Source organism: Rosa chinensis, chromosome 6 (genome assembly GCF_002994745.2).
Source record: "Rosa chinensis cultivar Old Blush chromosome 6, RchiOBHm-V2, whole genome shotgun sequence".
NCBI lineage: Eukaryota > Viridiplantae > Streptophyta > Magnoliopsida > Rosales > Rosaceae > Rosa > Rosa chinensis.
In genome coordinates this window covers 66,663,081-66,689,190 of record NC_037093.1, presented here as the reverse complement: position 1 = coordinate 66,689,190, position 26,110 = coordinate 66,663,081, and the positions used below count along the sequence as shown (strand labels likewise).

At 39.9% G+C, this 26,110-nt stretch overlaps 2 protein-coding genes, 1 long non-coding RNA gene and 2 pseudogenes across 3 annotated transcripts; all 5 read right to left on the bottom strand.

Moving 5' to 3' along the window:
* Positions 1-5,535: 5,535 nt before the first annotated feature.
* Positions 5,536-7,953, bottom strand: LOC112168922 (annotated as a pseudogene).
* A 779-nt stretch (positions 7,954-8,732) lies between these two features.
* Positions 8,733-19,688, bottom strand: LOC112171805 (putative receptor protein kinase ZmPK1). The gene is made up of 2 exons (XM_040509378.1): positions 19,333-19,688; positions 8,733-9,194 (listed from the first exon to the last, which is right to left on the bottom strand). The coding sequence occupies exons 1-2, from the start codon at positions 19,638-19,640 to the stop codon at positions 8,804-8,806; spliced, it is 699 nt and encodes a 232-aa protein (XP_040365312.1). The 5' UTR covers positions 19,641-19,688; the 3' UTR covers positions 8,733-8,803.
* On the bottom strand, positions 13,154-15,247 carry LOC121050157. Its single transcript, XR_005802150.1, has 3 exons — positions 14,892-15,247; positions 14,695-14,793; positions 13,154-13,942 (listed from the first exon to the last, which is right to left on the bottom strand). It is a non-coding gene; the product is annotated as an uncharacterized LOC121050157 (long non-coding RNA).
* Positions 19,689-19,869: 181 nt separating the features above from the next.
* On the bottom strand, positions 19,870-20,937 carry LOC121050064 (annotated as a pseudogene).
* Positions 20,938-21,321: 384 nt separating this feature from the next.
* On the bottom strand, positions 21,322-24,162 carry LOC112171804 (protein MRG2). Its single transcript, XM_040509765.1, has 7 exons — positions 24,020-24,162; positions 23,637-23,948; positions 23,508-23,537; positions 23,385-23,429; positions 22,330-22,502; positions 21,879-21,963; positions 21,322-21,755 (listed from the first exon to the last, which is right to left on the bottom strand). The coding sequence occupies exons 4-7, from the start codon at positions 23,420-23,422 to the stop codon at positions 21,665-21,667; spliced, it is 387 nt and encodes a 128-aa protein (XP_040365699.1). The 5' UTR covers positions 23,423-23,429; positions 23,508-23,537; positions 23,637-23,948; positions 24,020-24,162; the 3' UTR covers positions 21,322-21,664.
* Positions 24,163-26,110: the final 1,948 nt, after the last annotated feature.

The window sequence follows — 26,110 nt, the reverse complement described above, 5'->3', positions numbered from 1 at the left end:
GAATTATTGTCGTTTGTCCCCACTATGTCTCATCTTGATCCCCGAACCGCACAGTCCAAAATTGAAGTGCAGAGAATTCTCGCTCTTCAGAACGTAGCAGAATCGATGCCTGATGCGTTTTCTGATATCGCTAAAGTGACGAGATCACATATACCTGCTACAAACGTGCCTGCAATGATTGATGTCCCTAAAACTAGAGGACATGACGCCATCTCAAGGGCACCTGTGTATGGTGCCAACGTCCCCTCCCATGGTGACGTTGTGGATAGGCCCACGGCTCCTGCCAGGAAGCATGGGAGGCCCATAGGTTCGATGGATTCTCACCCAAGAAAGAAAGCGAGTTTGGCACAAAATAATCCATTAATCATCGATGTGAATAATCCATCTCATAAGAATATTTCGGGTTATGGTTATGTCCAAGAGACATCATTGGGGGACGCTCCAATGTCAGAACCAATTCTAGAGAATAGGGAGATCTCCATGAATTACACTAGTGTACATGAGATGATGATAGAAATTCTATGGCTATTGATGATGTATTTGCATATCATGTTGCAAAAGGAATTATAGAATATGATGATATCGAACCTCGCTCTGTCGAAGAATGTCAACGAAAAGCGGATTGGCCTAAATGGAAAGATGCGATCCAGGCTTAATTTGATTCACTAGCAAAGAGACAAGTATTTGGGCCTATAACCCAGATACCCCCAGATGTAAAACCTGTTGGCCATAAATGGGTCTTTGTTAGAAAGCATAATAAGAAAAGCATAATAAGAAAAATTAGGTGGTTAGATATAAAGCTCGCCTCGTGGCACATAAGGTTTCTCACAACGCCCTGGAATCGACTACGAGGAGACGTATTCTCCCGTAATGGACGTTATAACGTTCTTCTACCCTATCAGTTTGGTAGTTTTCGAAAAACTTGACATGCAACTTATGGATGTGGTTACAACATATCTCTATGGGGATCTAGATTCAAAGATATCTATGAAAGTTCCAAATGGACTTCAATTACCTAAGTCAAGTGGCTCTAAACCACGAAGCGCGTTTTCAATAATAAAACTCTCACTATATGGATTAAAACAATCAGGACGGATGTGGTATAACTGTCTAAGTGACTACTTGATTGGGAAGGGATATATTAATAATGAAATATGCCCATGCGTGTTCATTAAAAGAACAAGTTCCGGATTTGCAATCGTAGCAGTTTATGTAGATGACATGAATGTAATTGGAACACTAGATGAGTTAAAGGAAACTGTTAAATACTTGAAATCCAAATTTGAGATTAAAGATCTTGGGAAAACACGGTTTTGTCTCGGTTTAGAACTCGAGCACCGTAGTGATGAAATTTTGATCCATCAGTCTGCATATACTCATAAAATTCTAAGACGCTTTAATGAATATAAAGCAAAGTCTGCGAGTACTCCCATGATTGGCCGTAGTCTTAAGCCTAGAAAAGATCCATTTCGTCCAAAGGATGAGGAAGAAGAATTATTAGAGGCCGAAGTGCCCTATTTAAGTGCAATAGGCGCATTATTGTACTTAGCTCAATGCACATGACCGGACATCTCATTCGCAATGAACTTGTTAGCTCGACATAGCTCCATGCCAACACACCGCCATTGGATTGATGTAAAGACAATCTTTCTATCATGCCCCTGATTTTTAACACAAATAAAAATCGATATATAATCACATAATTATACATACGTGATCGTTCAGTCATCAATACAAAATACCTGGAACATCTTCCCTTTAAATCAAGTACATATTGATGCCCTGAACCCACAATTCCAATATTGACCCGCCCCACAGGGTCTTATATTACATAAGCTTACGAATTAAATTATCATCACAAAATAAAGCGTAAATGATCATCAGAACTTACCACATAGCGGAAGTCATACAATGGCAAAGCCAACAAAATTTACTTCCTACCCATTCTGCTGCTAACAAGCTACCTCAGCTTCAGCTATGATTACCCTGACCTGCAGGATTAACCCCTACACCATTGAATAGTGCACCGGGTTGTCACACAACAAACCCGGTAAGCTTATGAAAGCTCGTATGAGTAACTCATAAACATCAATCAACAACTCACACAAGTCAGCTTAAGGAAACATTACAACCATGATTCCTTCCAACATTCCATATCTTTTCCACCGAATGAACAACTTAAGTCACCGCTGTGACAATGTTCTATTTGCTAACTTAACCATCAAGAAGCAATTCAAGTCTTATTTAGACAATAAACGAAGAATACTCTCGGAACTCTCCTTAAAACTACATACTTATGGGTCTCCAGCAACCTCAACCGTTACCCCCATAAGCTATAATGGCAGACAGACTAGAGCTCTAACTGAAGTCGTAACCACTCGTCCGGCTAAAGACGTGATTACCGATTTCTTGCCTTGGTCACCATCTGTGACATGTGATTTTCAGACCCCGTCTGGTCTTAGAATCAACGTTAAGGTCACCATCTGTGACACATGATCTTCAGACCCCGTCTGGTCTTAGAATCAACGTTAATGTCACCATCTGTGACACATGATCTTCAGACCCCGTCTGGTTTTAGAATCAAACGTTAAGTAAATCGCATCCGACCTAAAAACGTTACAAACATCTAATTTCAGTTTTCCCCATCCATGCTCACCATCTGTGGCTCTTGGTACAAGGACCAATGCATTTAAAATGAGTTACGCTTGACTCAAAAATGTAATATCAAACTCAATACTTTTCAAACAATAGAAAACATCTTTTTCCACAATATTGTTTCTTGAAAAGTCGTCTTCAACAATAATATGAACACAATCATGCATATTATTCATCACACATCACTCACAAGAATATATATATTTCACGACGTAAATATATATATACACACACACACGTAGTCATTCACTCAGGAATTCTTACTAATACCAACTACAGTTTGCAGTTAAATAAATAACGCCAAAACAATAATGGTAACTCTGTTCGTAAATGAATGTTGTGAGATTACTCACCTTAAAACTCCTGCTGCATCTTCAATATAGAACAAAGCAGCCAATCCACAAAGTAACCTTCCAAAAATACTTCATCAAGTACCTAATCACATACGATTTCAACTTAGTAACAATTCACAAACGATTTAAGTTTGAAACCCCTGTTTTGAACTAAAATCCCCAAAGTGGCGCCAATTGAGGCGAAACCACATCCGAGACCTCCCAAAGTCTCCGGAATACTTCCACGATCGATATGTCCAAACCACAAGTCGATCGGACGCTTGGATCCTCACGGATCGAATAAATGTAAAAATCATAACAATTTCATACGAACTCCAAAATTTGTGTATTATATATCGAAACGCTCGTATCGACGAGTAGAAAATATATAATACCAAAAACAGTCCTTTATATGGCCGGAACGCTACCAGAACGCCGCCACAGACGGTAGCGCACCGCCGCCAGCCAAAACTCAATATTTCACAAAACTTCCAACATCAAAGATGTTCATCTCAGCGTGCTTAACCATTTTCATACCTAGCACAAAGTCAGAAACTAAGCATAAAGGGTCGAAAACTACCTCGCAAGCCGTGGATTACTGTTCAATCCGAGTTGAACCAAGTTTCACGTAAATCGACCCAAACAACCACCACAGATCGATCCAGGAGGCTTCTACGAACTCACAACAGGAAGCATGAAGCCGTGGCCTCACTGGAGATGTGTTTTTCGGCCGGGTCCGAATACCCCAAAGTTCGCCGCCTTGTTGCACCGTCACTGCCTGGAATCGCCACTAGAGGACACCACAGGGAGGAGCGGATGGCGGAGACGAGCTGATCTGGAAATTTTCGCCGCCAGAGACAGCCGGAGCTCGCAGGAAAAATCTGGTCGAGTCAGTAGAAAAACTTCGATACTAAAGGTGCAGCCGAGAGAGATGAGAGAGAGAAAACAGTTTCCAGAAATGGAAATTGGAATTATGAAAGAATTTTCGGAAATTCCCTATTTATACTAAAACAAAAACTTCTTCCAATGGCTATAACTTCTTCATACGAATTCCGATTGACGCGTTCCGCATGTCCACGAACTCGTATCGACGTGCTCTATAACTTTCATGAAGGAATTTTTTGAGAATCTTAACGTATAAAAAGTCAAACTTCGCACGACCCCCTAAACTGTGAAATTCGAATAATTATACGTACGAAAACCATTACAGTTCACATACAACTTACGAATAAAGTACAATAACAATTATTCGTACAACTAATCCATTATTAATTACCAAAATTAAATAACGAAAATCCAGGTCATCACATTTTCGATACCTAAGAGGTACGATTGATATGGGCCTATTTTATCCCAACAGAGAGAAGAGGAATGACGGAAGAATGGGATCAAACCCCATTAGGCATGGCGCAGCCGTCCACCATAACACCATAGTCGACCATATTGCTGCCAGCGCCGCCGCCACCACTAAGGGTGGCCGGCCTCACCCACCTCTCTTACATCAAAACAACAATGATGTTTTGATGGGTTTTGCTGATGCAGGGTACTTCTCTGACCCTCACAAAGGTCGCTCCCAAACAGGTTATGTCTTTACCATGGGAAGCACTGCGATATCTTGGAGGTCTACAAAACATACCCTTGTTGCTACTTCCTCAAATCATGCATAGATTATTGCTCTACATGAAGCCGTGCATGAATGTATATGGCTAAGGTCTGTAATTAGACATATTCAAGGAAGTTGTGGTTTGAAGTCTACCACGGATGAACCTACATGCATTTATGAGGATAATGTAGCTTGAATTGAGCAAATGAAGCTAGCTTTCATTAAGGGCGACAACACCAAGCATATATCGCCTAAATTCTTTTATAATCAGCAACAACAATCACTTCTAAAGATTGAAGTGAATTAAATCTGATCAGAGGATAAAGTAGCAGACTTATTCACTAAGTCGTTACCTAAATCCATATTCGAGAAACATGTGAAGAGCATCGGATTCAGAAAGTTATCCGAACTCCCACGATTGTAGCAATCAGGGGGAGATATCAACATCAGGGGGAGTTATGATGTCTACATGTTCGTTCTCAAAGAGTGAATGACGTGTTGTACTCTTTTTCTCCTTCTCGAGCTTATTCTTGTCCCACAGGGTTTTTCACTCGAACAAGGTTTTTAATGAGGCAACGGATGAAGCGTTACCACTAAGTTTGAACGGCACAAGGGGGAGTGTTGAAGGAAATCAGCTTTGTGTGCCTGATCCAACTAGGAGTAGTTCTATGATTGTAATATGAGAGAGTGTTCTAGAATTCCTAGTCCTATTCAGAATAGTTTTCCTTGTATCATTAGAACATGTACTTTGTAATCCCTATATATAGGGCTTCTATTCTCAATAATGAAACACACAATTCTCTCATCAATCTCTCTCAATTCTATTATTCTTAAACATTACATGAATAGCCACATTAATATTTACAACAACAAAAAACTTTAGTTTTGTATGATAGATTGCTAAATACATCATGACACAGCAAAGCCTCCAGTCATTATCTTGCGCTAATGCTCTTGGTCTTTGTCAAGCAGCACAAGCATCTCAACGACTTGGCTCATAGTTGGTCTCGCGTCTCTGTCTTCCTCTACGCATTGTAAAGCCACTTCCAACAGAATCCCCATATTTTTTACATCATATTTACCTTCAAACGAAGGGTCTATGACGTCTCCTATCCGAGCTTCAATTTCACTAGCAGAAGTTCCATTATGTAATTTCTCCCTCACCCACACGATCATCCTTCTCTGCTCGCCATCAATGGCATCCACATCCAGCTTTATCGGGTTCTTTCCGGTCACCATCTCCAACACCACAACCCCATAGCTGTACACATCCACTTTGGATGTGATAGGCAAATTGTAAACCCACTCCGGAGCGATGTAACCTCTAGTTCCTCGTATCCTCGAAAAGCTCCAGTTCTTAAGGTCATCCCTGTTAAGTAGCTTGGATAGGCCAAAATCTGCAACCTTTGGTTGATAATTGGAGTCCAAGAGTATGTTTTGAGGCTTAACATCACAATGTAAAACCCACTCCAAACATTCTTCATGCAAATAAGCAAGACCCTTTGCAATGCCTAGAGCAATCTCAAACCTCTTTTCCCAATCAAGTACATTGGAAGGTAACTTTTGTGCCAAGGAACCATGCTCCATGTACTCATAAACAAGAAGCCCGTGCTTTCCCTCCGAGCAATATCCCCACATCTCAATCAAATGCATATGGTTCAGCCTCCCAATAGTGTTGACTTCTGCTGAAAACTCACCTTCTCCTTGGTTAGTTTCATTAAGCCTCTTAATCGCTGCAACTCGATGATCAGCCAATACAGCTTTGTAAACAACACCTCCAGCTCCACTTCCAATTTCTTGACTAAAATCCCGTGTTGCCTTCTTGAGCTCAGCATAGCTAAACCTTTTGAATCCAGTTGCAGCAAGAAGGTAGCCGTGCTTATCCTCATTGGAATCTCTCCGATTTTGAGTTATTAAACCCAAAACCAAAAGTATACAAATGATCTCAAACCCTCCAACTCCACAGGCAAACCACAGCAAAAATTTCTCTAGACCAGTTACATGGCTCTTCTCATAGCTCCTATCTAGCTCAACCACCTTATCTAAGCAACGCAACCTATATTCTTCTTGTGGCAATCCATAAGATGACAGATGGATCTTTGGCACTCTCAAATATATGTCTCCAAAAAAGCTTGGAGACCTGTATCCATTGAGCAACACCGTTTTTGGTTAACAGCTATATATACTACTGCGGGAGCTTGGAGAGTATTTACTACGGGAAGAATATTGGAAATCCTTGCAGTTACACAGCTGCAAACAGAAATCCTCACACTGCATGAATGTGTAGTTGGGGAAGTATCCGTAATCATACCCGTAAAAGTCGAGCCTCGAAAGCTTGAAGAAACTGGACTCACCTCTGCCGCAAGTGTAATTGAACTCAGGTTCACAACCATAATACCAATCAGTATAGTTTGCCATTTTGTAACCAGGAATGCAAGAACATTTTCTTCCAGTACTAGGCTCATAGTCACACACACTATTAGGACCACAAACCCCATGAATCAGACAAGCATTTTCCATTATCTGCCCTGTCACAACCCATCTGTCTCCGGGTTTGGCCCGGCTGTGCAACCGAACATTTCCATCACAATCAACCGTCAGTCTTCTTTGCGAAGCTGCACCATAATCGGAAGCGATCAAAGTATATTTGTCTGATGAAGTAAAATTGCCTAAGGAATCCATCACGGCAACTCTACTGTTGTTGTCTTTGGACCTTCTGGCTGTTCGGCCTGTTTGCCATGGCTCAAACCAATACACACTTGAAATCTCAAGACCGTCGAAGAGTAGCCGGAGAAGGTTGTCATGGTCAAAGAAGAGCTTGTAGAAGCCTGAGGAGTAGTTGCTCGGGCTTCTCATGGAGACAAGGATTGTGCTTCTAGTGAGTGGTTGGTCTGGGAGAAGAGTATCAGTAGGGTGATCAAAGCTCTGCCATAGAATGACATGCTCCGAGTTTAGCAAAACAAGATTGCCGGAATTGTGGAGGCTTAAGTTCTCCTGTGAGACTGAAGTGGTGGCTGTGGACCAAACAATGGATTGACCAGCGTCGGTTAAGATGAGATCACCAGTTTTGAGGAGGGAGAGCTTTGAGTGTTTGCCATTGACTGGTTGGCCACGGTTGGCCATCCAGACTATGGTTCTGTTTTTGTAGTGGTCAAATGGCTCACTGAACCAAATAGCAAAGCAAAATGAATTGTTGCCGACTTGGTGAAACCCGGCAGTGAAAACTCCATCCGGTGAAGTTAAAACATCATCTGGTTTCTCTACAGATAGGGATGAGCCTTTATTCAGAGTGTCGGACGTTGAAGACGAGATTTGGAAATAAATTGCAAGAAAAAGAAGAAGAATGTGAAACAGAGCAGCCATGATCCAAGAGTATTCGTACCAACAACAGCCACTTCTAAATATAGACCATATCATAACGTGGTCAATGGTCATGACCTCTTGATGATATCACCTTGTGATTTTTTGGAGAATTTGACCACTTTCCATTCATAATATACAATTCAATTACTGCACTAAATACGTCTGAAATATTTTATAAATATTGATGCTCATATACAATTCAACTACCGCACTAAATAAGTCTGAAGTATTTTATAGAATCCGTCAAATTTAGTTATGAGATCATGTTACGTGTGAAATACAGTAGTAATTTTATTGTAATATGTTGGATGTTAACATCTTCAAGTCGTGCGGTTGATGCTTGGCAGTCGTCGGATTTGCACTACATTATTTACATGAATTATTGTGTGAGACTTGTGGTAGATGCCGACCAGATACTTCCAACCTGCTTTTTCCAGAATCCCCAGCCCTAAATTTATCAAGAAGTTGCTTGGAAAGTCAGATGTGCCTGTACTGTTCCAAATATAGAAAAAACCATGACTGGCCGGCACAAAACATATTTTTGAACACATTGGAGTTTCGTATCATATTATACAGTACGCCACGAATGACGATTAGGCCAGCATGCTTTTTAGCGACTAAAGTATACTTGCAGAATGCAGCTCAGAAATGTTACTTCTGTTCTTCAAAAGATTTATTTCTATCCAAAATTCCAAATTAACATCACATTACAGGTGAACATGCATGAAGCATTTACAAAATCAAAACATATGCAAAGGGAGGAAATAGAATTAGGGGAATTACAATATGAACTATCTAGAGAGTACTTTCTTTAGAAGTTTTTACTAAAAACTCGTCAACTGCAACAAACTCATTGCCACTGAGATTCTTTGCCGTGGTGTTGAAGCATCTCAACGACTTGACTCATGGTTGGTCTTGAATCTTTGTCTTCTTCCACACAATGTAAAGCTACTGTTAACAAAATTTCCATCTTTTCCACATCATAGTTGCCTTCAAACGAGGGATCTATGATCTCTCCGATTCTGGATGCAATTTCAGTTCCATTTAGTTTTTGCCTCACCCACATAATTAGTCTTCTCTGCTCACCATCACTGATTTCCACATCCATTGTCGGGTTCTTTCCGGTCACCATCTCCAACACAACCACTCCATAGCTGTATACATCCACTTTGGATGTGATGGGAAGACTATACACCCACCCCGGAGCAATGTAACCTCTGGTTCCTTGTATCCTCGAAAATGATGTAGGACGAGAATGGACCCAGTTTAGTCAAAAAACCATAAAAGTAAAGAAGCGGCGTAGAATCAAGAAGAGTGATTGGAAAATAGGTAACTCACGCGTAATCAGGTTACTAGCCGCTGGAATATTCAAGAAGATTTGGTTTTGGACTTTTCGGGTTTCTCATGCGAAAAGTCAGGTTTTGATTTTGAATCAGATTTGACGAACTTTTGGCCAGAATGTCCATTTGAGACGCATAATACCTTTCCAGAATGGGAACGACGAGATCTTCAAGACTCACTTTAGTGAGTCCTATCAGATTTAGGCCAAAATGTATCGTCTGTTGAAGGATATCGACATAATGTGTGCCTCTACAAACTAGGGTTTAGAGCTGTAATAGGAATGTGTTCTAGGTATTCAATTGTAATCAGATTCTATTACCTTTTTGGGTACCTTGTAACTCCCTATTTAAAGGGCTCCTATTATCAATAATAAACAAAATTGCATTCTCCTACAACATGTTATCAGCACGAGTCTCTAGCCCTAGCTTCGAAAAGAAAAAAACGTAGACTTGTTCTTTCTCTTCTGCCGCCCTAAACAAAAACAAAAAAAAAAACAAAAAAAACAAAAAATTCTTCTCTTCCGGCCTCACAGACCGGCCTCGTCCAGCCCCAAGGATCGGCGCCGTCTTCTCCAGGCCATCTTCTCAGCCAGCCTGACCCCGATCCTACCGATCGATCCCAGCGCACTGCTGCGCCCCATTCGCCCCGACCTACAGCGCAGCCCAGTCCTTCTTCCGGCCACCAAATCCTCCATGATCGGCCTCCCTCTCCAGTTCGCCTTCCTCCACCGCGTCCTCATCAGTCCACCGTGGCAGCACCCATCTGGGCTCTCCACTGTCGCAGCACCCACATCGGCGATGACGTAGCAGCCCACTCATCCCCGCACCCTCTAGCAGACCTAAACGTAGAAGAAGGAGTGGACCCAGAGGAAAGAAAGAAGAAGAAGACCGAAGGAAAAGAAAGAAGAGAAAAAAAAAAAAGAGGGGACCCGACCCAAGAAAAAAAGAAAGAAAGAAAAAAAGAAAAAAGGAGAGGGGACCCGGCAGGCCCAGAAAAAAGAGAAAGAAAGAAAAAAAGAGAAAGAAAGAAGAAGAAAAAAAAAAAAGAGGAAAACCCAAAGAACAGACGGCCCAGAAAGAAAAAAAAACATGCCTGCTCCAACACGCGCGTGTCCTCAAGCCAAGAACTATCATGTAAGTTTTTGTGAATTAAAGTTGTTGTTTTCATGTATTTTACATTCTTTTATTTTATGCAGAATATTGGAATATATGTTGCCAAATGATTTTGAGTATTTAACAAAGCGGAATTATGGGGATTCACGCTTAACGAACTAAGAGTGTTCGTATGAACTAAGAGTGTTCATAATTAAACGAACTAAGAGCGTTCGTATAAACTAAGAGTGTTCATAATGCTTGGACTAAGAGCGTCCACAAGCATCAAATTGTGACCATATTAAAACATCATCGTTTGGTCTAATCCAAAAGAGATTCTTGGAAATTGATTTCTTGGTAGCATAGCTCGGAAATCTTATTGTTTTTAGTTTTCGTGGAAGTTTAACTCCGAAACTAATATATCTTCTCTTCTTATTTTCAGGTTGTCGAATAAACCTAGACTCGACTTTCCCATGCTTGACTCAACAGGCTCGGATTACCACAGTTGGGTAGTTGAGAACCATCTCACTTCAAAGGGAATATTACCCATAATCCAGGCACCTAACCCGGATCTTGTGTTCGTGCGAACACCTACAAAGCATGCTCAAGCAGTTATCTTGATGCGACGCCATATGGACAAGGCACTCAGATTGGAGTATATGTCGATCAAGAATGCAAGAGAGCTATGGGTAGCACTAGAAGAGCGCTTTGGCAATGTCCAAGATTCCCTCCTTCCTGACTTAAAGGTTCAATGGAACAACCTCCGCTTTGCTGATTTCAAGTCTGTTGCTGAATATAATTCAGAAGCTCTTTGCATACAGTCCATGTTGAGGTTTTATGGAAAACCTATCACAGAGCAAGAGCTAATTGAGAAAACTCTCTCTACCTTCTCCGTTTAAGCCATTGTGGTATCAAAGCAATACTGTACTGAAGTCAATGCTGGACGGATCATGAGGTTTCATCAGCTTATCAATGTTATATCTGTAGCTGAGAAACATGATAACATACTCGTGAGGAATTATAATTCAAGGCCCATTAAAACTAAGAGAGTTCATGAGGCGAATTATAATGCACCCAAAGGAGGGCGCAAGGAGCGGTACCCTAAGAATGGGGGACATGAGGGATGTATGGGGCCATATAACCGCCCTAATCAGGAAGGAAACCCCAAGTTTGGTGTGGATACACGTGGTGGTAATGCCACACGTGGGAGAGGGGGTCGTGGTATCCCCAGCCGTAATGGTGGCGTCATAGGTCATGGTGGTGGCACCAACCCTCCTAGGGAACGTGCATAACGTGCACCTCAATTACAGGGAGGCAACCACAATGATGGGTGTCATCGATGTGGATCAATTGAGCATTGGTTCAAGCAATGCAAGGCAAGCGAGGAACTAGCTGAAAGATACAGGGCATACAGGGACCTGAGAGAGCAAGAAATGTACCTTGCAGAAGAAGAAGAAGATTGTGGAGATGTCAATCTCACCATAAAGGACTTCAAAGCTGAAGATGAAGTGCACAAGGATGCAGCAGACTTTGATTAGATTAGTCCTTTTATTTTTCCAAGAACTTTTGTAATGGCAATTTGCCTTAGTCAATAAATGACAATTGTATTAACTCTTTCTTATGTGGCGGACCCAATAAAATGTGATGTCTAGGAAAGTCATTGAGATTATTGGTACTTAAGAGAGCTTCGCTCCACCAACGTCTCGCTCTACTTTCTTGGTCATATTTGATTGGAGTTACCAAACGGATAGAGTGACTACAATGTGTCTTACTTTGATTTTATTTTGGATTAGATTTTGAAAACTTTGATGTAATCATTGGCTATTAATAAAGTGTCAATTCTTTTACTTAATGTCTTGGACATACCTTAATCCGAACTTTATTATATAAGAGCCAATGGTTTTCATGTGGAAACACATTATGAGAATGGACATAGTTCCTTTGCATTACCTCTAATGACTACGGACATAAACGAGTATTAGAGAAACTTATGTGTCGCTCTAGTGGGTTGTGTGCAACCACTATTTGAGTTATTGAATCCAACCATGTCATGAGAGACGACTTATGGGATTCTGACACATATAGGCTTTGACATGATGATCCGTGTATTAAAGACTTTACACGGACATCCATTTTCAGAACGAAGAAAAGTAAGAACCAAGAATTGGTTCAAGGAGCTGCACATGCGCCTCATGGCGCCATGATTATGCAAAGACCAGCCATACATGGCCGACACCGCCTATCCCCTACGGCAAATACATGGCATTGACGCCATAAACTCCTCTCTCTACTTCTCAAGTCTATTGTGACATTGTGGCTTAACCAAAACTTTTATTGGTTGATTATAAGGCCCATGTTTCGTTCTGTAAAGCCTATTATTTAGGATTGAGACCATCATATGCAAAGGAGATTGAGAAAATAATTCCATTCTCACAAAGAATCTAAGGGAATTCTATGGATTTGATCAACCAACTTGCGGACCGTATAGATGTTTTATGGTGTTGGTTGATACGCAAACACGCTGTGTAACGCCCCAATTTGCACCTCTCCAAAATTGGTTACGTTACAGTGCCGCGAACCTTTAGAAGCACAAGCTAAGCAAGCTTAACTCATGTCCTAAAGAGACGCAAGGCAATTTCACTAAAAAAAAAAATGAAATGGCAAGAGTTGGCGGAAAACGTAGAGTTTAAAGTGAGGTGAAATTGAAAACTTTATTCTTGTTTGTTAAAAGAACATTATAACTAAACGATGTCAAGAGAGACATTACTACTCGATTGATACAAAACTGAAAGGACAACATTGAAAATAAATTCTAGTTTGGTTCAAACCATAAAGTTAACATTCACCTCAATCAAACAATGGCAATTTAGTAGAGGTGAATAAAATGTGAAGGTAAATATACCGAAGAGTCAGGTAAAATAAAATGTAGCACCCAGCTCAATCCCGCAATCCTCCTAAATCCTCGTGCACAGTACCTGCAAGACCACCTATAGTAGGGGTGAGCTTTCGTCCTCGCTGCTCAAACATCAACCCTAGCTAGGTTTTAAAACCAAATAGTAATTGGCGCCAGTTGAGTAAAATATAATAAAATTAAATAAAGAACTCCCAATGTGAAACCATATGAAAACGAATGAGTACCCGGGTAAAATCAAACCTGATGACCGGTCTAATACTAGCCAACTACATCCTCACCGAATATATAAATCTTCAACCATTGGTGAAGAGTAGCGAGAGTGTCCATTTATGCAGTACCGCCTAGATCTAGTGTCACACCTCAAAGGATGTCAGACACTATCCCGTCCGTACAGCCCCTCCGGAGGTTTAGGGGATCGAAACCCAAGGAAGTCGCTATGCCCCGCTCACTCTCAAGTCATCCTCATGAACTCAAGTGTTAAGTCTTAAAAACAACTTCAAACCATAACAACAATGTAGGAAACATAAGAGCACTAACTAGGGTGAAGCCTCCCTACCTCGAATCAAAGTGCTTCGAATGTTATTCCAGGTCAAGCAATACCTCTGCCTTTGGCTTGTGCAACCAAATTCCATGCTTCGTCATCCTATTACCAAGTTGGATAAATCATCAATTCACTTGACCGGTCTTTATAATTCATCTCCAACTTAACAACCTTTTCAAAGTAGTACTAACTTATCGAAACATGAGATAAGTTGATATAAGACTCTATATACGTCTGCACCTTTGAGCATCAATTAAAATAGCCCTTAGAATTCAAAAGGCGAATGCAGATACAAGTGAGTTTGAGGTAGGAACTGATGATGCTTGGAGATTTATTAGAAATTCATCTGAATAGAAGTGAACTTGAAACTTTCCAGAATTAAAGCTGACATATCAAGGTACAACATACTAAAATTTCAAGAAAATTGGCGTTCGAGAAGTAGGGGAAAAGATAGATGCAAACAGCCTGAACTGTTCAGTTTTTCTTTAAAAATTCCAGCTGCATTCTATCAACTTAGAAAATTTGTCAAAAATTCATTTTGACTCCTATTGACATCAAACCTATTGGTGATGGATTCTTGACATGTCTATGTTTATGAACTAAAATCTCAGCATAAACACAATCAAGAGCCATATGGATTTGATAAGTAAAAGTCCAGAAGGTCAAGTTCTGATATGAATGAACTTTGAGTATGAATAAACCTTAACAAGGTTTTGATATCAGATGGTGGGAAGGACCGAGTCATAGAAGGTATAAATGGTAAGTTTAAGCATCACAAAACTTAATGAATGTGAGATTCTATACGAAAATTGAACTAGAAAAGATGAAATTCAACAGATTGAGGCAAAACTTACCAATTGTAAAATCAATTGTGTGAACTCAAGATGGAGATGTAAACTTCATGAAATTAACTCAAATGTCGATGGAGAAACATGACCCAATCTGAGTAGAAACTGAATTTGAAAGAGGATTGGACATGCAAACACGAATTAGAATCAAATATCAGTGGTATCTTAGAACAGGATTTTCACTGAACTGTAAGCAGTCTCACCTTGATTGAGAACGAATTAACCGTTGGATTATCATGATTTTGGAACAAGGTATAGAAGACACAATTTAGAACAACTTTCATGAAGAAGTCGTACTGATACAAAGGCTCAAACTTGCAGTTTCTGGCCATCGAAGTTGGCTGACAGCAGCATTTCGGGAAGAGGTCAGAATCTCCCTTTTTGAAGATGAACTTGCATGCATCCATTCTCCATAGAAGCTGATTGACTCAAACGTAATCATTGTACAGAAACGTTGGCATCACTGAGACGAAAATCTGGAGACTAAGTTTACAGTGATCGGGCTCTAGAAAACATAGATATGAAATGGTGAAATCGGTGGATCAAGAGGGTCAGTGAGTGATCTGATGCTGCTATGATCAATATGGTCTGACTGGTCTTCAATATAAGCTACTGCAAATATACCCATTTGCCCTTGAACTTTGCTAACCCGTAACTTTTTCGTCTAACTCTGTTTCATGAACCGTGTACGTGTATACGCTAGAGTTATTGATTTCGTTCTAACAATGTAAAACTCACATCTTTAATTTCAATCTCCATAAAATATTTGAAAGAGCCCTAGCAAGTATATGGTTGTCGAAAGCTAATTTCAGAAAATAAATCTGAAACAAATCATTACTAATGCTCCACTAAGTAAATGGTGCTATGACTTCCTCATGTCCTCGGGGACTAGGAAATTTCTCAATTACGTCACTGAAAACTTCAGGGTCTCACACGCTGGTCCCGTGTTGTGCCATTATCCACTCATAATGCTGCTTATACTACACTCCTAGCACATAACATATGGCTACGGGCTCACTACCCAGATCATCCCATCCAGTCAATTTGACTTGATAATGTTAGAGAGTTTACATCGACAATTTTCGATGACTATTGCATATAATTGGGTATTGATATCAAGTATCATATTCCCATGTACACACCCAATTGGTCTCGCGGAAAAGCCACCATTAAACGACTACGATGGTAGTCTGGACATTGGTAATGCGCACTAATATTTCCGCTTGGGTTATGCAATATCGCATGCAGCTATGCTAATTCGTCTACGACTCATAGCAGCCACTCAACTTTTATTTGTGTTACAGCTAGTGACTGGGTTCGAGTCTAATATCTCGTATTTATGCATATTTGAGCGTGCGATTCATGTGCCAATTGCGCCGCCACAGCGCATCAATATGAGTCATTGCAACGAATGCATATATATATATATATATATATATATATATATTTGTTGGATATGAGTCTCCAACTATAAGTCCGCTATGTCGAACCCTTGACAGGCGATCTCTATTTGTCACTTTGATGAGACAGTCTTCCCGTCGTTCCTGTTGAAATCGATCTCTATTCGTTAGGGGGAGATTAGAACGTCAATGTTCAACAGGAACGACAGGAATTGTCGTGGTCTGTCCCCACTATGTCTCATCTTGATCCCCTAAAAGTGACGAGATCACATATACCTGCTGCAAACATGCCTGCAAGGATTGATGTCCCCACAAGATGACATGGTGCCACCCAGAGAAGATGGGTACTGCACCAGTACCATGGATGATAGTATGGTGACGCCACAAAGGTGGCATAATGGCGTCATAGGCCATGGGTTCCGCTAGAGAGAGTAGGAGACCCATAGGTTCGATGGATTCTCACCCTAAGAAGAGAGCGAGTTTGGCATAACTTGATCCATTGATCATTGATACTCAAAATCCGTCTCATGCGAATATTTTGGATTGTGGTTATGTCCAAGAAACATAGTTGGGGGGCGCCTCAATGTTAGAACCAATTCCTGAGAATATAGAGATCTCTACGAACTACACTAGTGTACATGAGGACGTGGAATTATTGAGACCAATGACATCGAACCTTACTCCGTTGAAGAATGCCAACGTAAAGAAAATTGGCCTAAATGGAAAGATGCGATCCAGGTTGAATTGGATTCACTAACGCAGAGGAAGGATTTCGGGCCTGAGATGCCAACAGCTCCTAACATAAAATCTATTGACATTAATAGGTCTTCGTTAGATAACGTGATGAGAAAAAAAGATGTTAATCTCGCCTTATCGCGCAAGGTTTCTCACAACGCCTTGGAATCGACTACGAGAAGACATATTCTCTCGTAATGGATGTCATTGCACTCCACTACCTTGTCAGTCTAGTAGTTTCCAAATAACTGAACATGCAGCTTACAAATGTGGTCACTATGTATCTCTATGGGGATCTAGATACGGAATATAATGAAGGTTCTTGTGGACTTCATTTACCCAAGTCAAGTGGCTCTAGACCAAGGAGCGTATTTGCAACGAGGTTGAAATGCTCACTAAAATGACTACTTGATTGGGAAGGGATATGATGAACTATGCCCATGCGTTTCCATGACAAGTTCCGGATTTGCAATCTTCGCGGTTTATGTTGATAAACATAATTGGAATCCTTGAGAGTTAAGGGAAACAGCTGAACACCTGAAATTCGAGTTTGAGAGGAAGGACCTTGGGAGAACACGGTTTTGTCTAGATTCAGAACTTGTATACCGTGTCAATAGATGCTTAGGCATTTTGATAAAGTCAAAAATGCACTCCCATGGTCGTCTATAGTCTTGGCCCTAAAAGGGATCCGTTTCGTCCCAGGGATGATGACGAAGACGTGTTAATAGCGGAAGTGCTTACTTATGTACAATAGGCGCATTATTGTACTTAGCACAATACAAGACCGGACACCTCAATTATGAACTTTTTGGCTAGACATAGCCCGGCGCCAACGCAACGCCATTAGATTGGTATAAAAACAATCTTTCGATATTTGAGAGGTACGATTGATATGGGCTTGTTCTATCCCTACAGAGAAAAGAGATGACGGAAGTGTGGGATCGGACCCCACAAGGCAAAATGCCACCTTCCGTGCTCCTCCTCCCCTCCATCAAAATGACAACAAGCACTTCTAAATACTGAAGTGAACCAAATCCGATAAGAGGATAATGTAGCAGACTTATTTACTAAGTCGTTACCAAAATCCACCTTCGAGAAACATGTGAAGAGCATCGGATTGAGAAAGTTATCCAAACTCCCATGATTGTAGCAATCAGGGGGAGATATTGGCATCAGGGGGAGGCATGATGTCTACATGTTCGATCTAAAGAGTGAAGGACGTGTTGTGCTCTTTTTGTCCTTTGACCAGGGTTATTTTTGTCCCACAGTGTTTTTGTTACCTGGCAAGGTTTTTAACGAGGCAACGATCAAAACGTTATCACCAAGTTTGAGCAGCACAAGGGGGAATGTTGAAGGATATCGACATAATGTGTGCCTCTACAAACTAGGGTTTAGAGTTGTGATAGGAATGTGTTCTAGGTATTCAATTGTAATCAGATTCTATTACCTTTTTGGGTACCTTGTAACTCCTTATTTAAAGGGCTCCTATTATCAATAATAAACACAATTGCATTCTCCTACAACATCGTCTTAATTATCTGATTCGTGATTTAATATTTTTTAGGCTAGTTTTGCATTCTTTTTATTTTAGGTTTTCTAGTTTGTTTTGGATTTGTTTTGTTTTTACCCGTGGGCTTTAGAGTTTCATTGTTAGTCGCCCTAGGGTTTCTTTTCTCATATATAAGCAACCTTAAACGGCTGCAGAACGATCTTTTATCATATTATCAATCAAAATTGAGAATTTTCTCTTTTATCTCTGGTGGACTCCAGAATCTTTATTTTAGGTTTATTGCTGGTAAACCTAGTTATCAATCCGACTGCGTCAGAGAGAAAATCTCTATTTTATTGATTAAAAGTTGAAAGATAGGTTCTGCAGCCGTTTAATACCACCTGACGCAGTCGGATTGATAACTAGGTTTACCAGCAATAAACCTAAAATAAAGATTCTGGAGTCCACCAGAGATAAAAGAGAAAATTCTCAATTTTGATTGATAATATGATAAAAGATCGTTCTGCATCCGTTTAAGGTTGCTTATATATGGGAAAAGAAACTCTAGGGCGACTAACAATGAAACCCTAAAGCCTACGGGTAAAAACAAAACAAATCCAAAACAAACTAGAAAACCTAAAATAAAAAGAATGCAAAACAAGCCTAAAAAATATTAAATCACGAATCGGATAATTAAGACGATACATTTTGGCCTAAATCTGATAGGGCTCACCAAAGTGAGTCTTGAAGATCTCGTCGTTTCCATTCTGGAAAGGTATTATGCGTCTCAAACGGACATTCTGGCCAAAAGTTAGTCAAATCTGATTCAAAATCAAAACCTGACTTTTCGCATGAGAAACCCGAAAAGTCCAAAACCAAATCTTCTTGAATATTCCAGCGGCTAGTAACCTGATTACGCGTGAGTTACCTATTTTCCAATCACTCTTCTTGATTCTACGCCGCTTCTTTACTTTTATGATTTTTTGACTAAACTGGGTCCATTCTCGTCCTACATCAGAAAAGGTTGAATTCCTAAGCTTATCTCTGTTAAGAATCTTGGAGAGCTCGAAATCTGCAACCTTTGGTTGAAAATTGGAGTCCAACAGTATGTTTTGAGGCTTTACATCACAATGTAGAACCCACTCCAAGCACTCTTCGTGCAAATAAGCTAGACCCTTTGCAGTGCCGACAGCAATGTCAAACCTCTTCTCCCAATCAAGCACATTAGAAGCTAAATTTTGTGCCAAGGAACCATGCTCCATGTACTCATAAACAAGAAGCCTGTGCTTTCCCTCTGAGCAATATCCCCACATCTCTATCAAGTTCATATGATTCACCTTCCCAATAGTACTAGCTTGTGCTAGAAATTCTGCTTCTACTTGCCCTTCACTGAGCAGCTTAATCGCTGCCACTCGCTGATCAGCCAATACGCCTTTGTAAACAACTCCTCCTGCTCCTCTCCCAATTTCATCACTAAAACCCCGTGTTGCAGTCTTGAGCTCAGCGTAGCTAAATCTTTTGAACCCAGTTGTAGTAAGAAGGTAGCCGTGAATATCTTCATTTGATTTTGAGAATGTACTGCTCAACAAACCCCAAACCAAAGACCAAAGACCAATCAGTATGATTTTCCATCTGATATCCTGGAAGGCAAGAGCATTTCCTCCTAGAACTGGGATCGTAGCTGCAGAGGCTGTTAGCTCCACAAATTCCATGAATCACACAAGGGTCTGAAAAGGCTTGCCATGAAACCACCCAACTCTCTCCTGGAATTTTTCGGCTATACAATCGAACATTTCCATCAAAATCAATAGTCAATCTTCTCTGCAACTTTGCACCATAATCAGCTGCAAGAAAAGTCAGATTGTCCGAAGAAGCAAAACTGCCCAAGGAATCAAGCACAGCAGTTCTACTGCTGTTGTAAGTAGACCTTGCATTATCCCAGCTCACATATGGTTGGGCCAGTAGACACTAGAAATCTCAGGGTCGTCAAAGAGTAGCCGGAGAAGGTTATCATTGTCGAAGAAGAGCTTATAGAAGCCAGAGGAGAAGTTGCTCTGGCTTCTGGAGGAGACAAGTATGGCGGTTCTGGTGAATGGTTGGAGTGGAAGAAGGGTGTCAGTTGGGGAGTCAAAGCTCTGCCATAGAACAACCTTCGTCTTCAGATTAAGCAGAACCAGATTACCGGAGTAGTGCAGGCTTAAACGGGCAGGGGAGATTGAGGTGGTGGCTGTGGTCCAAACGTTGGATTGAGCAGCATCAGTTAAGATGAGATTACCAGTTTTGAGGAGGGAGAGCTTTGAGCGCTTCCCGTTGACTGGTTGGTCACGATTTGCCATCCAGACTATAGTTCGGTTCTGGTAGGAGACTGGTGATGACGATGATGATGGCTCATTGAACCAAATGGCATAGCAATACGAGTTGTTGCCAACTTGATGAAAGCCGGCAGTGAAAACACCAGCAGGTGAAATCAGAACATCTTCTGGTTTCTCTACAGAGAGGGATGAGCCTTCACTCAATGCGTCGGAGGTTGAAGATGAAGTTGGAGAAGTGATGGCCAGAAAGAGAAGTAGAATGAGAAACAGAGGATCCATGGAATGAACTTACAGAGAGGACACACGACCAAAAGAAAAGGATTTTGAACAGAATTGATATGTTAAGAGTAGAAAGATGATCAAAGACAAAGGCATTTGTACTTATAGACATTCACACGGTCGACTGAGTTGACGGAGGCCGAAGGTGATTCGGAAAGGGAAAAATGGTCACGTTCCATTATAGTTTTTGATGTTGCACCCATCTGCCGCACCAAATACGTTTTCAATATTCAATGCAATATGTCGTATGACAAGGTTTTAACTCATGAGACATCAAGTCAAGTAAAACCAGTCGAGGGCATGTAGCAACTTCTTGCAGAAATGGAGTTTGCTACGGTCGGGCTTCATCTTAGAAGGCTGTGTTAATCACTTTAAAATTGAAGCAACTGCTTTAAAAAAAAAAAAAAAAAACAATTGCTGCATAAACCATTACGTCCAACTTCTGATAACAACTTGATTGCCTGCAACTTTGTTCCCATCTTAACTGATAGTCAAAGATTGTTGCAACTTAGAACTAGAACAAAAGGTGCAACCTCCACCGTCGGTCATATTTTACTAGAGAAGGTTTACAAGGTATACGGTATATGTTGAAAACACATGTTACATGCGCAGTGAATTGCAATACATTATACGGCGAATACAAGCACATTAACGGTCACCTGCTTTTGGAGCTCAGAAAAAGTTCAAATCGGTGCCAAGATATCACACAACAGCTGTAGTTCTACAGTATTATGTACGAATTGTTGCAAATATGTCCCTGCTTAGTCATCTTGTTTGTTGGTGCTGATTTCAGTATCTTCTGGTACATGGTAGGAAGCGAGGAAGAATGCACTCTGGTTCTTATGTAGGAACCTACATGACATCATATATCAGAGAGTGAGAATGATGTCGAAACAGAACTAATGAGGTTATTAGAACCTCCGCAACTGTGAAGAAACAATATCTATCTATTTAGAAGAAAGTTGAAGTCGGTACTTGAGAAAGTCGGCCAATCTTTGCAGCAGCTCTTTCAAAGTCTCCTCTTCAATGTTAGCCTCAACCAATAGCTCGGGCAGTTTAACTGCAAATCGCAGAAAATTACATAACAAGCTTATTGTAATGAAAAGCTTCAACTGCCAAAACTCCAGTAAGCAACCAAGCAACATCAGCATCGTTATTGATGAATACAAGAAAACATGTGGCATCCCGCATGGAATTCACCAACGAATGCCAGTAACACTAAGGTATAATTGCAATCTTCTTTTAAATAAAACCATTATTCATGTAGTTTGTTAGTAAATAAGAAGAAGCAGCTGAGAAAAAAAAATGAAATCAATACCAAGCCAAAAATACGGTGAAAAAGATCTTTTAATTACAGCATTATTTCAAAATACACAATTTATGAAGACAAATAATGGAGTTAATAAGTTACAAACTATGTTCATACCAAAGAGGCGTAATAGATGCTCAGCACCGTATACAGATGAAGGAGAGACATTATCTGCAATTGCTTTCTCATACTGCGGACGCTCATTTTTGTAAAGAATTAGGATAACTGGCAATGCTTTGTCAAAGTAGCAACATAGTCCTTTCAGAATTTCTTCAACTGAATGAGCTTTCCTAGATACACATTAAGATAGTCCAAATAAAAGATTGATTTTTTTGCGTAAATTTGAAGAACGTTAAACCAAAAATGAACTGCATAAATGCAAATTGGATTCTATAAACTGTTCACATAGGTGACTTCAATTGCAATACAGTACAGTTCTGTGGGTTAAGACAATTTATTTGTTTTTTTAAATTGGCATATAGACTTCCAATACAGAAGTATATTTCAATAAACGGTCCAGGCGTACCCACTCATCCCAACTGATGAGGGAAAAAAAAGAAGAGGGAAAGATAGTCAAGAAGTGGCATGAAATCAAACATATACGAAAATAAATGTCAGCAGCTTAAGCATAAGTCTTCATCTCTGATATATATCCGAACCCCCTCTGATTAAAGTTTAATCAAAGGGGGTTCTGATTAAAGTTCAGGAGAAAACAAAAGGAAACATTGAAAACAAAAAATCTAGCTATCTTAAACTTCGAATCCCAACTTTTTTAATTACGAACATAAACTTCAAATCAAAGAATTGAACTCTATCCGTTCTTATAAGGCTATAACTGAATATGAAGGAGTTGTTGTATGAACAACATTGCATTGCAGCATGCATATGTCAACAACGTTGAAATGGCATCCAAAACTTGCTTGTTATTACATTCACTGAGTTCAATACTAATAATTGCTTAGTTACCATCTATTCCAAAATTCCAAATACAACAATTTTTTTTTTACAAACAATCCTACAATACTCATCTAGAAATGAAAATCAATAGACAAGCATTGATATTCATAAGAAAAGAAGCCACAGCATCTTAAATCTAGTGGCCTAAGTTGCAGTTTCACACAATATAACACAAAAACTGCAAGTATAAAGATCAAATGCTGTACGAGACTTACAGCATAACCAGAAAGATCATCCTTCTTCGAAAACGCATCCATTTTCTGGGGAACACAAATCAATAAACTTAGTCAAACCGCACAAATTTACTCACAACTATCGCAACAAGAAAGGCTAATTACCTCTGCAGCAGAAAAGTCAGACCCAGTGACCTAAATTAGTAACCACAACCAATTTTCAGTAGCTGAAATTATCAATCTCAATGAATTATGAGAAATTGAAGGTAACGATTGAACAGTAATTTCCATCACCTTCTGGACCAATAGACTTAAGTGGCGACCAGGGACAAGGCAATCAAAGCGATAATTAGATTGCACATAATTATGGTTCGAGTCGGCTCCTTTTTCTTCTTGCTCTGAAGTAGCAGAGCTTGGGGTTTTATCCAAGCCATGAACTTGGACTGTAACTACAATTATCAAACCCAAAAAAAGAAGAATACAAGTGGGTTTAAGTGGATACAAAATACTAGAGTTTAGGGCAATGCATGAAAATGAACTAACCCATAGGGGCTGCTATTGCCATTTCGCCCTTCTTCGACCTCAGTTATTGCTCAATTGATGTCTCTGAGACACAAAAAATGACATTGGATAACCAAAACAGAACAAACTCTCAAGGAAAGAAAGTTGCAGGATACCTGAACCAAGTCTCAATCTCAAATGCAGTAGAAGAACATCTTTTTGAATAGCCCTCTGTGTCTCTCTTGCTTCTATCTCAGATTTCATGACGAGAGGCACATGAAAGGCGTGGGTTTGCCCATGGCCTTGTACACCAGAGTCTTCACCCGTCAATTTGAAGTGAATAAGGGAGAGGGATAGACAAAGAATCACCCATTCTTGGGGAGCGAATTTGTAGTGCTTAGAATGACCAAAGAATTCAAGTTACTTTGTTTCTGGTTTGCAGGTGGCCAAGAGATCAGAGGGATTTGGTCCCAGAGTCGAAGAGGACTAAGAAAAAAAGTATAAAAGAAAGAAGTGGCCGGGAAGAATTAAACTAGAAGCGGGAAATTCAAGATTTTGCCAAAAAAAAAAAAAAGGAACGGTAAGTGTAAAAATGAAATTTCTATGTTATATATCATTTAATTGAAACGGTAAGTGTTTGGATGAGGGAAAAAATGTTGGAATTTAATTGAAAGTGAGGATTATCAGATTGGAATTTTTAAATTTCTCTATGGAAAAAAACTAAGAAATTCGTTATTTAAATTCCTCACTTCAATTTCCACCAAAATAGGTGTCATTTACGAATTCCTTGCGCAGTATTCAATTTTTATTTACAAAACAAGACTTTTTTCTATTTTATCTTTTTATTTGTTTTAAACTTTCTTAATTTATTAGACATTTCAAATCCTAAATAAATGTAACCAAACAACATAAATTGCAATTAATGGAATTTTAGATTGATGGAGTTAGAGATTCCATCATTTATAAATTCCTGTAGATTTTATAATTTTCTCATCCAAACGCACAGAGCAACTCCAACAGCTTCCCGATATTTTAATTTTTCTCTATTTTAGAGAAAATTGAGGTCTCTTTTGCTACACCAAATTCCCTATAACTATCCCTATTTTAGGAAAAGTGAGAGCAACTTCAACAGTTTTCTCATATTTTGATTTTTCTCTATTTTAAGGAAAAATGAGCTTGTTTTGCTCCAACATATTCCCTATAACTATCCCCATTTCAGAGATAGTGAGAAAAGAGAAAATCAAATTCCCTAAATTTACAGCAATCTCTAAAATTTTAAGAAAAAATTAAGTAGATTTTGGAGATTGCTGTAAAACAGGGAATTTGTTGGAATTGGAAAAGAAAAAGAGGCTCAAGTTTTGACTTTTGCTTCCCTATAATACAAAAATTATAGAGAAGCTGTTGGAATTGCTTTAAGGAAAGAGAAAACGAAATTCCCTAAATTTACAGCAATCTCTAGAATTTTCAGGAAGAATTATTGAGGTTTTAGAGATTGTTGTAAAATAAGGAATATGTTGGAGTTAGAAAAGAAAAAGAGGCTAAAACTTTGACTTTTGCTTCCCTATAATACAAAAATTATAAAAGAGTTGTTGGAGTTGCTCTTAATCCAAAGCACAAAAATTGGCCAAAATTATTCCACTTAGTGATAAAAATTCTCACTTACTCTGTTTAAAGAAAAATGACAGTTTTCCACTTGACTTAATTAATTAATTACATATGCCCTTTGTATCTCTCTCCACGATATGCACTCTCTCTCTCTCTCTCTCTCTCTCTCTCTCTCTCTCTCTCTCTCTCTCTCTCTCTCTCTCTCTCGCTTGTGAGGCCAGTACTGTTGGTTGTGATCCGACGACGGAGGCTGACGGAAGTGATTGTTCTGACTAAACGGCGGCGTTGGACGGTGGTAACCGGTTTGGTTGGTGAAGCTTTCGGGGACGCCTTGCCAAAAGTCGAGATTGGCGTCCAGGACTGATCGGATGTGCGAGTCTCCGATGACGTACTGACCTCTGTCGCCTCTGAAAAACGGAAGATTCGAGTAGCCTCTTTTTCATTGGTTTCGTTCGCCTCGAAACTGTTGAAAAAGAAGGAATAGATTATGTCAGCTTAACGTCTCAAAACCATTTGAAGACAGTAGAGAGAGAGCGGATATGGAAGGGGAGAGTGATCGGCTGCCGCAGCGGTGACTAGAGCTAAGGTTAGGATTTCAAATTTGGAGCGACGTGGAGCTAAGGGAAATGACGCGGCGGTGACTGGACCTAAAGGAAATGACG

Excerpts from the sequence above, each read along its gene's own strand:
- LOC112171805 (XM_040509378.1), bottom strand. The coding sequence starts at position 19,640 with ATGAACTTGATAGAGATGTGGGGATATTGCTCAGAGGGAAAGCACAGG. Across the intron at positions 9,195-19,332 it reads AAGCTTAGGAATTCAACCTT|ATTTTCGAGGATACAAGGAA; the intron begins TTCTGATGTAGG and ends TCGTCCTACATC.
- LOC112171804 (XM_040509765.1), bottom strand. The coding sequence starts at position 23,422 with ATGCGTTTTCGAAGAAGGATGATCTTTCTGGTTATGCT. Across the intron at positions 22,503-23,384 it reads ATGATCTTTCTGGTTATGCT|GAAAGCTCATTCAGTTGAAG; the intron begins GTAAGTCTCGTA and ends ATGTGTATCTAG. Across the intron at positions 21,964-22,329 it reads GCATCTATTACGCCTCTTTG|TTAAACTGCCCGAGCTATTG; the intron begins GTATGAACATAG and ends TGCGATTTGCAG.